At 34.5% G+C, this 14334-nt stretch overlaps 1 protein-coding gene across 1 annotated transcript in view; it reads right to left on the reverse strand.

Moving 5' to 3' along the window:
* The window catches only part of LOC110110262 (diacylglycerol O-acyltransferase 2D), a 17283-nt gene extending 7968 nt beyond the window's left edge, over window positions 1-9315 (reverse strand). Inside the window, exons 1-8 of the mRNA XM_020841652.2 lie at window positions 9097-9315; window positions 8950-9024; window positions 8775-8860; window positions 8318-8424; window positions 8008-8163; window positions 2101-2187; window positions 1807-1904; window positions 1564-1651 (exon numbers count right to left, since the gene is read on the reverse strand). Coding sequence (XP_020697311.1) covers window positions 1564-1651; window positions 1807-1904; window positions 2101-2187; window positions 8008-8163; window positions 8318-8424; window positions 8775-8860; window positions 8950-9024; window positions 9097-9239 — 840 coding nt within the window. The 5' untranslated portion in view covers window positions 9240-9315. The remainder of the gene's footprint in view (window positions 1-1563; window positions 1652-1806; window positions 1905-2100; window positions 2188-8007; window positions 8164-8317; window positions 8425-8774; window positions 8861-8949; window positions 9025-9096) is intronic.
* Between the last annotated feature and the right edge of the window lie 5019 nt (window positions 9316-14334).

A 14334-nucleotide genomic window follows, 5' to 3' on the forward strand; every position in this document is an offset into this window, starting at 1 on the left:
CTGAAATTAATTTCAGGTTTTAAATTAATCCCTCCTTCTCTCTTGAAACCGCCGGCCTCCCCTCCTTACTCCTCCCATTAATTCCCCAATCAATACCATAACTCCCTTGGATTTGAAATTCAAAATCCAAGTCAATTCCCTCTCAATTTTAATCAAAACTGAAATTAATTTTCAGATTTTGATTAATCCATCCCCCTACACTCTCCACTAAGCCTAATTTCTCTAAACCCAAGCTCCCTTCACCTTGCACCCGCCGGCTTCACCCTCTCTCCATGGGAATCCCGCCGACCCCTCTTCTCTCTCTCCTTCTTTTGTGAATTGAGAAGCCAAGAGAAAAAGAAGGCGACGCATTTCCACCTCTATTTCGATGATGCATGGCGGATCCGGAGCTTGATAGTGGATTGGTGCTCGACGACGAGGGATATATTCACCCCATCCGCTCTCCCTTCTTTGACGTCGGGTTTGGATTCGACGAAACGGTGGAGAACTACTTGAACCGCATCCTACCCACACTCATCGACATCATAGACGAGCGGTTCGAAGATTACGAGTGGACTATTGAAAGCACGCCGCCCGTGTTTCCTCCACCACTGGCAACCTCTCCGTGGCTCAAGACCCTTGGCATTGCGACCTTCCTCGTGGCATCGTTTGGTGTGCGAAAATCTTCTCCCGCTAAGCCTAGTTTAGTTGAGTGGTTAATCCCCAAGGTGAACTTCTCGTTATTAAATTACGGATTGTTGTTTAATAGCTTTTGGTGTTGCTAATATCGTTGTTTATCCATGAGTTTTGGTCAATCTACGCATACTTCTTCGCCTAAGCTAGTTAATAACACGATTTCTTTAATGATTTTCTTGCTATCTCAATAAGATTTTAATTGAAAATTTGAAATTACGTTGTCATTCACTTTTAATTCTCTTAAGAAGCTCCTTCGCATGTTCGTTCTACATCAGATAGTCTGACCACTCCTGCAACAATTCAGTGAGGTGTTCCAGCTGCTCCAAGGCCTACATTCCCCGAGGGAGCATGAGCATGTCATCATCTTGAAGAGGTGAGCTCAATTTACCCAATGTTAGTCAATTTATCTCTTAGGCTCAAATTTTTGTAGTAAAACTTATTATGTTGAAATCCTAAGACTTCATACTATAGAATTATTCTTTCTCCCTCCACTTTTCTTTTTTATTTTTTACTCAATATTCAAATATAGTTAGGAGTGATTCACGAATATTTCTGGATTCAACAATCACCCAAATATTTGTAAAAAATAATTTCATTTAAAAATTTTTCTTCTATAGTAAAAACCAACAATAGGCTGGGTTAAGTAGTAGACAACTGCAAATATGTAGTTCAATAGCCAAAAGGTATTTACACAATAAACCATGTGCTTTACATAAGTTTATACATACATGAACACACTTCAAGATGATATTCTCTGACTGAAAAATATATTTCTTGTAATTAGTAAGAATCATTTTCACCATATCAAGAAAGGTTTGAAATAGACCATCCAAAACGAATTGAAATACAAAGTAAATAAATAAAGGGTTTTTAAGCACAGTTCAGTACCTCTTCCACGGAGGGTTGTGGATTTTTCTTAACCACGATGGGCCTTCCCACCACAATATCCATAGGTTGTCTAAAGGGGATAGGTGATCTGAATAACAACAACAATAATAATAATTAATAAAAATAAATAAATAAAATTTTCTAGAAGGATAGCATAATAGCTTGACAATGAAATATAGAGAATTCCAGACATTATTAGCCAGGGAAGAATTAATATCACTTGAAAAAATATATTCGAGTTACCCAAATCTTCCCCAGAATATGATAGGGGCAAACATGACTGCCCGAGCAATCTGGTTAAACAATTTGCCATTGAGCTTCCTCCACTTAAAAACTTTAGACTGCAAACAAAACAATAAAGAAAATAACAAAAAATTCACATTGCAAGACAAAAAAATACAAAATCTTGTATATAGGAACTATTGATAAAATCGTTTAGCTGACTATACAAAGGCAAGTTTTTATGTATTCCAAACAACCTGAATTGCATAATTTGTTGCAGTTTTGGTATCGGTGTTTAGTTGTAGGAATCCTTACCTGGCCAAAGCAAAAGACAGGAACAAGAGGTCTGCCGGTCTCCATTGCTATCTTTATGAATCCTTTCCTTGCTTTAAGGAAAGCAACCTAATAATAAAACAAAATGTTATGTTTAAGCACAAACTTAATGATATTAGATAAGATAAATTATTAAAGGCTTCGTTTGGGACGACTTTATTTGTGCTACTTAAAGCAGCTTTTTAGTATAAAATTTTTAATTTTTGTATTAGAAAGTTGCTTTATGAAGCAGTAAGAAAGCCGTCCCAAACGAAGCAAAAATATGCAATTAAAAAGTTCATCAGCATGTCTTTGAAAGGCTTAGCCAACTCATTAATCAAGTGAACAAAAGACTTCCCTTGTTCGCGATAAAAACTATTTGACAATATCATCAAAAAGAGGCATTTTAGTTATTAGCATTGATATGACCCCAAAAAATTACTGATTCCAAATCAGGTTGGACATTTGATCAAGAACACCAAAATTTATGCTTCTACAATCTCCATGTAATGGTGGCAAAACAAGATAGCAAAATATACATTGTCAGATTTCTTCAAGACCTATAGTAACCCTTCAATCAAACCTAAGATAATTAACACCAATCTAAAAACATCAACTGCCTGATTTCAACCTTCATCAGCAGAAATCTCAAAGGCCAAAGGCTCCATCCTTCCATCTATTACCCAATAAGTATGATGTTCCCACTCGAATCTTGATGATGACATCTTAATCCTCAACTCTCTTATTCATTGCAGAACACAAATACCCACAGTAAGGAATAATTTTATTCAGTATAGATCTCTAAGATGAAGTGCATCTTCCATCCAACATTCATCTCATCAAAATTACCGAACTAAGCTCCACCCAAACAGCTATAAATAACCCTTGAAGAAGGAAGGTAAAGATTCATTCCAAAACTTCGTCATTTGGAGAAAGCTTTATTAAAGCATCCTTAGCTTTAAGCATTCTTACTGACTTAGGTATCAAATTGTCTTCTTAAGGAAACATTGTTGGGAAATTTTTATTTGTGGACACATATTTATACATATAAATTAAGTATTATACATTAGTTGCTTTCTAAAATTAAGCCAATTAAATTCGTGATTTATTTAAGAATTAAATTATTATTTAGCTTATGTGCATCTCATTTGTATAAAATTAAATATTATATAAAGGCTAAGTATTTATTTTATTTTAATAATGAGCTGAAATAAAATAAATATAATTAAAGTATAAAAGAGTCGTGATCTCCAGTTTAAGTGGTTATGTTTCATTTCCTTCATTTCTGAGTGAAAAGAAGAGGTCTCTCATTCTTTTAGAGAACACCACTTCAAACATGATTCTTTAGGTAATTCCCCCCACCATCTATTTTTTACTCTTTATTACAGGGATCTTTACGCAATTGCCCCCCTCTAAAAAATTTAAAATACTATAATCTTTATGCAATTGTCCTCCTAGAAGAATTAAACACATTGTGTAGAGATGTTATTGTTAGGGAACGATGAACCAAACAAAAACGGAGAACGGCTTCACTGTAGAGAAGAGACGGAGTACAAAACGACTTACAAATCCTAAGCCCTTTACAACATATTTATATGGAAAAAATACCCTTATAGCAAAGATTTATTCCTGCTTGGTGGCGCTTCCCTCTTGGACCCCCGACATATCTACGAAGCATACGACGGTCAAGTACATGAACAAACGAGAGTCGAGCCAAATTCAAGGCAACACCAACAATTATTTATAAGTTTTCCCCCCTAAGAACTAATGTTGGTTCCGCCCCAGTCGATATTGATGCACTATGAAATCATAACTAACTAATGCTCTTTGATTAAAGTTTCACCAAATTAATTTATAAAACATAATTAATTTTCTCATGAAATGGTGGATTCAGTGATTCATTTCCAAAGAATTTGCTTTTCCAAACGTCGCATACATTGGATTAATTTTCAAATGTAATTTAGAATTGAAATTGTTGGATGATATTTCGGTTACAACGTGCAGTTATGTTACTATAGCATCATTAATTTAATTAATGTAATTATAACTATCGAATTATAATTGTTAAAGTTTATGAAAAATAAATGGGCTTTTGAATATAATTATGGGCCTAAAATTTGCTTTGCAAGTTTTAGAGAAATGTTCGAGTGCAATAAATTTTTAAAAGTTGTACCAATAGTAAATTACTAAATTATTCATTAATTCAAAATTAAATTAAATTGAAATAATATATCACCAAAGTGACATCTATTAAATCCATCTATTTAATTTTAAAATTAATTAAACAATGCTAAAGATTTATACAAATCTTTACCAAAAATTATCGGCCCAAGGAAAGATTATTTTTTTGGTCGGACTCTAGAGATGTAATGATAAATATGTGATGATTTTAGAATTATTCATGCATATAGTAAGCTGGTCCAAAAAAAGCTTATTATTGATAAAATTTATTATCAATATTTATTGATTACAATTTTTAGAGTGTCGTTTACAAATTGTAATTTTTTATCGAAGATAAAATTATAATACTGTGTTAGGCATCTTATAAAGGGCCCACCTTATATTATTATATATAGTTAATAATTTTCATATCATTTATGTGTATAGATATGACATTTTTATTAATTATGACCTTATTTGTTCTTTTTTTGTTAATAGTTCTTCAATATATGTCAATTTAAATAACATTTCAGCGTTTAATAGCTCTAATTTTATGAAATGAAAAGAGCATATTACTATTTTTCTTGGATGTATGGATCTAGACTATGCGATTCGGACTGAATGCCCTCCTGCTCCTTACCGCATAAAGCACTTTTAAACAAAGGGAAAAAATTAAAAAGTTGAAGCGTTCAAACCATATGAGCACTTTTGACACTGATTTGCATACAAACAACAAAGCCTCTTGTAAATACAAGCTGTGCAACACACAATGAATGTGAACACCTACTAGCAATAATGGGAGATTCGTCGTTTGTACAGTAATTCACCTACGATTGATGATCAACAACAGGCAGTGGATGCTACAACACTTGGAATCAACCACCATTCAATGATCGTCAAATACAGTGATCCCTCGCAACCAAAAGATGGTTGATATGCAACAAATGCAAGCACCCTCAATCTCCAGAAGCATCCAATCTACTGTCGAATTGGGACCTTACTCTGCCTTCAAGCTTAAAATGAAACGCTGCATTATTCGAATGGAGAAATGCTACATTATAAAGAACAAATATATGAGAGTCAAGCTTTTCAACCTAATGTCTTATATGTGCATCGTAAATGCATGGAATGAGCTACCCAAGTATATTATTATGATTAGAAGGTTGTGAATTTGGAGAGTGAACTTTCATGTTCTCCAAGACTAGGTGTTGTAGTCGTATTGAGGGGAGCTTCTCTCGGTTGCTATGTCAAGGGATATAGGAGAAGCTTCCATGTTCCATGTGCATGCCAGATACTAGAATGTTATTGGGATACTGAAAACTATATTCTGTTATGTCCTGTTCATGCATCGAGGATATTACTTTGTTACAAATCTAAGACCAACAGATGTAATGGTGCATCAGTCAAGCCTTTGAATTTATTAGATTATGATACATCATCTATCACAAGAAGACCTCGTACAATTTAGATGTCCTAATCTAGTCTAAGCAAAGATCAGATAGTTTGTGGATCTGATCTCTCTAAGGTCAAGAAGAGTATTACAAGAAAAGCTCGAAACTACTGAGGCTTCAATTCTTAAGGTAGAAACTAATATTTGTGATACATTATTCTTTAATGCCATTGCTGCCAATGAACTGCAAATGCCTTGTGAAAATACGTTGTTAGAACATGCCATCGGATTCGCAACACTCGTATAAGCTGACATAAGGTATTTACAAGCTTCCAAATATAATATTGTGAATACTCAAATGACAATCATTTGCACAGCTCACTAGTGTCAAATACTTTAAAATGCTCCCCCACATGCATTATAATAGGCCGAATACATCATTCAAGCATGTCATTCAGCTGTAGTAGTGCATCCCATTAATATGCAAATATGTAATGTACACCTGCTGCATTGCATATATATAACTACTATACAAAAATAATATGTGAAATACATGTAAAGGTATATACCTACATGGGCCCGAACGAGTGTGATGTATGCATATACATGACGTTTGAGGATGTTGCGCTGGTCAAGAATTTAAATTCGAGCCCGACCATTCTATGTAAATAGATAGGAGTCGACATGACTCGAACTATGAAACAAATATATGATCGCTACATCGACATGGATATTTGTTTTATATGTTCATACTAGGCCTCCAAGGTCGATAACAAAGAAAATTCACTAATAAAGACATAAAGCCGGTGAAGAACTCAATCCTCTATTGAAAAATAGGTCGAATCGACAAAGTTAAACTAACAAAATGAAATTGCCCATAAGTACCCCAATGATGGCCGTATAGACAAAAAATCTCAACTAAAGGGGACCTCAAATATTTGAAAATGTCTCCCAAATTTTCATGAAAATTCGAAATTCCAAAAATACCAAAACCTAAAATATTTAAAATTGAAATAAAATATCAAATACTTAAAGCAAAATATGCATCCACTCATCACAATAGTTTGCTGAGGTATATAATTAAAAATTACTTCAGCTCACAAAGAGCAAATGTCTAGTAGAAAATATCAATCAGATTTATTCTCAAATCATCTCTTGTCAGTAAGGATGTGGCACATATCCTCTAATCGATGGTTTCGTGGCCAAATAGTACCACTAGTAAACGGTTATGATCGGAACCCTCTAACTAGGTGGTTATGCCTCCAATTGACACTATTAAATTACGATCATGATCAGGGCCTGCATGTTCCCCAACATAAGTAAATCATTGAGTAATAAATTAATAAGATAAGACTGATAGGGCACAAAGCCTTCTGTTAGCTAAGGTGACTTCAAATTTGTCCCATTAGACAAGCATTCACCCTGGGTCTACAAGGTACCCTTGGACGAAGCAATCAATGGTTGCCGACAGGGATCCTTTTGTCAGGTTGGGTTGACTACCTCCTCTGATTAAGTAGACTGAGGAGCATAATGATCCGAGACGACGGAACCATAAGATCTTGATCGGGTCTATCATCATTCCCCCTAACATCTGTTTTAAGTGCAAGGTTGTGAATTTCTAATTTTAAATGTTAAGTTTTAAATACCAAACTCTGTTGCTACTATACACCGAATACTATGTATCTGTTTGACGACTAGCTTTAATCAAAAGTTCTCTCTCGCTATCGGGAGGGGTAATTAACTATAGGGGCTTGCGCCTATAGGATGAACTAAGATCATAAAGTCCTCATAAAATGATGGCAAAATCTCTGGGTAATGTCATATTCAAAACTCAATCTGCCTTTTGAAAATTCGCCTAAAAACTTGTTAAAATTTCTCATCGATGACCCGAAAAAGAGAAAGGTGTCATGGAGAGGCCGGAGCTCGAATTTTCGGAGCCCACATTTGAAAATGAAGACATCTAAATGGTATTTCGAGCTTTTTTAAAAATAACTTGATTTATTTTCAAAAATAAAATTTTAAAATAATATAAAACACATATAAAATAATTTAATAAAATTTTAAAAATAAAAAACATAATATCAAAACATGCACTTATCAATTACATTAGAACCAAACACCAAGTGTGAAATCATGAAGTAAAATGCATTTGCATTCCCCCCAATTCCTTCAAACCAACCAAGTTGGCACCCTAAAAAAACAAGAAAAAAGAAAGGAGAACCATAAAGATGCTGAAGGAAATTCTGTTTTGGAGGAGGGAAATCACCGAGGACCTAAGTCAAGCCTAATAAGCTTCTTTATTCTCATGTGTATCTCAATAGAAATATCATAAATACAAACTCAGGGACCAGAATGCTTACCTCCGAATCAGAATCCATGTAAAGAATCTCCCGCACACCACCAGGCACGATGACACAACTGTACCCAGCTCCCAAATACTTGTAAAAATTCCTCCTTGAGGCTGGAACCATACCCAACCACGTCCATATATGCCTTAAAAATGGTATATAGAACAGCTGGAAAGAGAATATATGGCAAGAACATATAAAACAATAAAAGTTAGAATATGTCAAAAAAGGTAAATCACACAGTAAATTAAGCTAACATAAAATCCATCTTCAAGAAAAAATAATGATAACTTTCACTCATACAAAATGGAAGAAACCTTACAGAACTGCCAGCAAGAACTTTGATCTTAGGAAGCGGAAATAAGCCAGCATCTTGAGAAAAAGCACAAAAGCCAATCGCCATCACTGAATGAGGCTCATAACCGAAAACTGCAATGAATCATTCCATTAGTTCTCCCAATGCGTGTGCTTGTGCATGTGTGTGTGTGCGCGTGAGAGAGAGAGAGAGAGATAAATATGTTTTTTAAATTTTTATAAAAATATAAAATTGTTTGTTAGTAAGATAAGGACTACTAATTCTAGCATACATGTGCTAGAGCGCCACCAGTAGTCATAAAATTTTGATTCCAGCAAGCATGCTAATTTCATTATTTTTGTTTACATAATAGAATAAACCGTTATTTTATCTGCAATTTTACTCTTTTTTTTTCTGTCAGTTCACAAAAGACCAAATTATAGGAAGCTTTATACAAATAACGCAAAGACAAATTTAAACCCACCATATGCTTGGTTCGGATCAAAATCACTTGTGTCCTCCACATGGACAGTGACAGGAAAATACCCAAGGGCGTATTTGCAGATAAATCTGAAACCCCATTATAAAATCATCAAAAAGTTGAAATATTTACTTGAATCCCTAGTTGAGGAAAGTGAAGAACAGCAAAAAAAGAAAACCTTGACAAATTTCGCCCCCATTTGCTCTTATGGTTTAGGGGAATCACCAAGAACAATAACTGCAGCGCTAAGACTCTGCAAAAGTAGAGGTAAGAATTAGAGCGAATACAACGGGAGGAAAATAAGAGGAGACTAGCTGCGACGAACCCGGCGGCGTAGCGGAAGGGGAGGAGAAGGAGCGAGGCGATGATGAGGAAGGCATTGAAGTAAATGCCGCCGAGCCAGAGTGCGAGGGCCACTGTCGAGCTAATGGGCGAGTACTCAGTTGCTCTGAACACAGCCGAAGCCATCGAAGAAGGCAGCAGCAGAGAGAGAGAGAGAGAGAGAGAGAGAGAGAGATTAGAATAAAGCAAGACTAACAGTTGGTGGTTGACGAATTAATACTCCATGGCATTTGAGTATCTGAGAGCTTGACGTAATAAATTAAGGTGAAAGATTAGGTGAGCAGCTCATGTTTGATTACCAAAAAAAAAAAACAATGAAGCATAATCTCTTATATATTAAATTTTGTACTAAGATAAAAATAAGAAAAGAATTTTATGTTGAAAAATATGATGATCAGCTAATTTACATGTGAATTATTTTAAAATTATTGCTATTATTCTTAAATCAAAATTGTATTTCAACAATCTAAATTTCATTTAATTTTTTTTTAGAAAATTATTGAGTGGATTTAGGGATTATTTGGTCGGTTGAAAAATGAATGCAATATAAAAGAATACTTTAGAATTTAAAGTTGTTTAGAGGAGTGTAAAAGAAATGCATATGATTTTTTTTTTTTTTTGAGGTAAAATGAATCCAATGTAAAGTTCAAATAGGGGTGATAGTTGGTGGGCGACACTGACGATGATGGACATCAATGATCGTCGAAGACGACAAAGGTGGTGGCTTGCGGCGGGTTACGAAAAGCGATGAACAGAGGTGAGGGGTGGCTGATGGTGAGCACGTCACCAGCGACTAGCAGCAAGGGGTGTCAATTGAGATGGCCATGGCCAGTAAGCGACAGCGGTGGTGGCGGGTGGTCGATGGGTGGGACGATGGCGGTGTCCAGCAAGCGATTGCGATGGTTGCTATTAGGGGATAGCGTGTGCACAAACAGTAGGCCGCAGTTGGTGAAGAGTTGATGACGGTGGCTGACATCAACAGGGGGCGAGTGGCGATAAAGAACACTTTGTTCTGGTATAAAAAAATTCGCTAAAAACTAAACGATTTATTTTATCCAAAAAATAAACAAGAATACTTTATAATACACTTGATTTATTTTAGTTGACATTCATGTTTCATCTAACCAAACAATAATATTCTCAAATTCCTTACAAAATTAATATTTTACACGCACTTTACTTCCAACTATAATATTTTACACCTATTTTTCTTCCAACCAAATAGCAACAATTAAATCATGAGCTATAAATGAGTAAAAGCTCAAGCTAGTGTCATGTGATAGTATTAACTGATCATTTATGTAAGTGATCTGTATATTATACAGAAAAACACCTCCCTTATATATATTTATATATTAAGATTTTATGTAATTTTTTATTTGATGGATAATATTAACTATTAATATTTATATTATTTTTAAATTTTGAGAAGTGTATTTATATTTATAATGTCTAAGAAGGACTGCTCTATGATTTGTGTTTATTAAAAAAGACTATAAACCCAATACATTTTAATGGCATGGAAGGTCTGCCTATAAATGGTCATAAATCTTGAAACCATTGGCATGTGTATTCATTATTGTTGATAAGAACAGAAATATTTTTGATATAATTTTATATAAGAATATAAATACACTTCTCAAGTTTTAAAAAGAGGCCCATTTTTTTAATTTATTTTAGATATTATAAACTCTATAATTGTAAAGAATTTTAGAGTTCAGATATACTCTCAAAATTTCATCTAAGATTTCGTTTGTGATGATAGCTTTTAACACTTTTTTAATTGTTTAAAAAAAATTATACTAAAAAGCTGTTGTAGAAAGCAGTAAAAAAAATATTAGAAATGAAGCCTAAGAATAAGAGTGTATCATTTGTATCTAATTGAGTGTTCCATTGAACTCAAATTGCCACTATGATAAGGACGATGACTTCGTTTGAGACAATTTTCTTATTGATTCCTAAGACATCTATCTAGTATACAAATTTTCAATTTAATAAGTTTTTGTGCTAAAAAAACTGCTTTAAAAAATAATAAGAAAACTCTCCCAAACGAAATCTATGTCAACTAACTTCAGCATTCCGCCAATTTAAGTCATTCAAGTCTCCCTTCAAATGAATAGCCCAATTACACAACTCACCTAGCTATCAATTCAAATATTTAGATTGAACAATGGATGGGCATGGTACTTCCCAAAAAAGGGAAGGGGAGGGGTAGGGGTGTTTTTGAAATCGGGTCGGGTTCAACCCGGATTTTCCGGGTCGGGTTTTCGTGTCGTGTCAAATATTGACACCCCTAGGGAGGGGGTGTTACAAAAATAACACTCATAATTTTTTTTATTTATATATTTAACACATAAACTTTCCTATTTATATAACATAGCACATATATATTATAGTCCTAAAAAAAATCTAGTTAACAAAATCATGATGGATCTCACCTTCGACAAGGGAGTCACCACCTGATCTTGTTGGAAAAGACATCGAATAAAGCAACGTGTGAAAAAGAGGAATTTATGATACTTGTAGATTTATCGAAAAAAAATGAGAAATAAGATTTAAGATTAGGTAGGATTTGAAATTGTCATTTTTAATGTATCGAAAGGTTTTGGTTAAATCCTCAAATTTTGCTCATGGATAACATCGTCAATGGGACTTAGATCTAGGATGGTGTAGTCGTGATAATCTTAATGGCATGAAGCTTTTACAATCATAAGTGTTATTTTATTGCTATTGAAAGTTTAAGTAATATGTGAGTAAATAGTGATAGAGAGAGAGAGAGAGAGAGAGAGAATTCTATATATGAAGCCTTTGGTCTAAGTTTGAGTACAGAGATCCCTACAAAGTGGAGGACCAAAAAGCTATAGAGAAAACACATCTCTAAGATTTCGTTTGAGACCACTTTTTTATTGCTTCTTAAATAAAATTTTAGTAAAAAGTTATAATTTTTTTAACTAAAATTATCTTAAAAATCAATAAAGTTTGAAATAAATTTTGAATATTTCGTTTGAGCAAACAAATCATACTCATAATCATCAAATTATTAAGATTTTATTTAGGATAATTTTTTTATTACTTTTTAAAATAATTTTTTAACGCAATTTTTTGAACTAAAATTTTTTTAATTAAAGAACTGCTTATGAAGCCATAAAAAAGCATCCCCAAGCAAAGCCTAAGATTCTCTACCTAATCTAGTTAAAGAGTTGATCTGCATTCTGCTTTTTTTCTTAGAAGCTAAGAAAGTTTAAGAAAAAAATTGAACATACAATATCTACCTCCAACTGTCATAGAGACTTTATTCAAAATCACAGAAATTATCAAATCCATATGACTGAACATAAAGAGATTCCTCACAAAAAATTCTTTAAGAATTCTTTGTTTGATTTCTGTTGTTGAGCAACAACCACTTACATACCACATCACCCGATACACAACAGTACCGAGCATCAGTACCTAACAAAAAAAATGATGTGACACATTCTGATTGATCTCCGGACGCTGTCCGGAATCCGCAAATTTTCTACCAACAGTGTGAAAAATGCATTTTCTCAAACAAGAAGAGGCTGAACAAACCTCATGATTGAAATTAGATAGAATTGAATTCTAATTCTTCAACCCTAAACCCTAAAATAAATTATAAAGTACATAAATATCAATGCAACTCATTCAAATACACACTTTTAAAAAAGAGATTCAGCACACCCAAACACTTGAAAATCCTTAAGTATAGCCATATATTTACATCAATGGCTGAGAATTCTGCTCTGCACAAATCATACACAGAATTTTCAGCTTTTTTCCCATAAAAACTAAAGATTCTCCAGCTAGAGATTCTTCCACATCAAATCACATAGCAATTGAGGGGGGGCGGAGAGTTGAGATTGGAAAAAAAAAAATTACTGCAGTGCTAAACCATGCAAGTAGAATGAAATGTTAGAAGCCACTTAACCTGGCAGATTAAAGATACATATGAACCAGACATTCCTCCTCAATATTCAAACACATCCTATGCAGCCAGGTAAGTTTGTAAGCTAATTGGAAGTTTGATTCAGAGAGCTAAAGAAAAAAAAATAAAGAAAGTAAACGTTTTTATGGAGTTTAACATAGACAAAAAAAAAAACCCTTCATCCCTCCATAAACAATTTTATTTCTCTTGAAAAAAATAGAAAATAAAAAAAGGAATTCTTAATAATAAACTTCTAATATTACTCGCACACATAAACATACAATCCCATTCCCAACCTATCTTCCCTCTAATGCATGCAGCAGGCTGCCAAAAGTTGATAAAATTTTATTTTAGCCCTCTATAGAGAGAGGCCGCCATAATGACTGGCGTTTACTTTGATGGAAAAACATAGGGGTGTCAATTTCGGGTCACGGGTCAAGCTCAGGTAGAACCCGAAACTGACTCGGCACCATTCGGTTGAACCCGAACCAGGCTCATTTTTACAAATAGGTCAATTTTTCAGACCTGAACCCAACCCGCGGACATGGCAACGCAGTGGCGCGGCATCTGCGGGCTGGCGGTAGCGGCAACCGGCGGCGTCGTCTCGACTCGCACATAGTGGGAAGGCGGGAAAGCACGACGGGCAGACCGATGTGACACGAGGGATCAATAGGGATGCAACACGACGCGGGAGTCACCATCGGGATGCAACGCGGGCAGCTGCGGTTAGGCGGGTCAGCGAGGGTAGCGGGTCAATCCGTGTCATTTCCGGGTTTCCAGGTCAGCCCGAACCCGGCCCGATTTTTGAAACGGGTCAATTGTTGAACCCAAATCCGACCTATTTCTCATACGAGTTGACCATAACCCGAAATTTTCGGGTCGGATTCGAGTCGAGTTTTCTAGTCATATTAACTTTCGACACTCCTAGCAAAACATATACTTGAAATGCTTGGATAAATCAAATATGTATTATTATAGTAAACAAAGAAACTAACTTAATACATGAAAATAAAATAACTACCACATTTGATTGCAATTCACCAAAATATGAGGAACATGAGAAATGAAACGAATAGAAGATGATTAAGTTAGATGCGAAGTTTTTACTGTGGTTACTAAGTTTAAACTAAAGATAATCGACAAAGAAAGTAAACTTGATTTATGGATATGAACATTCAATTATATTAAAAAGGGCATTGCAGGCAAATTAAATAAATTTGCACCATTTCAAATCTCTTACACTAATGGAATTTAGTAGCATCATCCTCAAGCATATAA

Source organism: Dendrobium catenatum, unplaced genomic scaffold (genome assembly GCF_001605985.2).
Source record: "Dendrobium catenatum unplaced genomic scaffold, ASM160598v2 fragScaff_scaffold_9, whole genome shotgun sequence".
NCBI lineage: Eukaryota > Viridiplantae > Streptophyta > Magnoliopsida > Asparagales > Orchidaceae > Dendrobium > Dendrobium catenatum.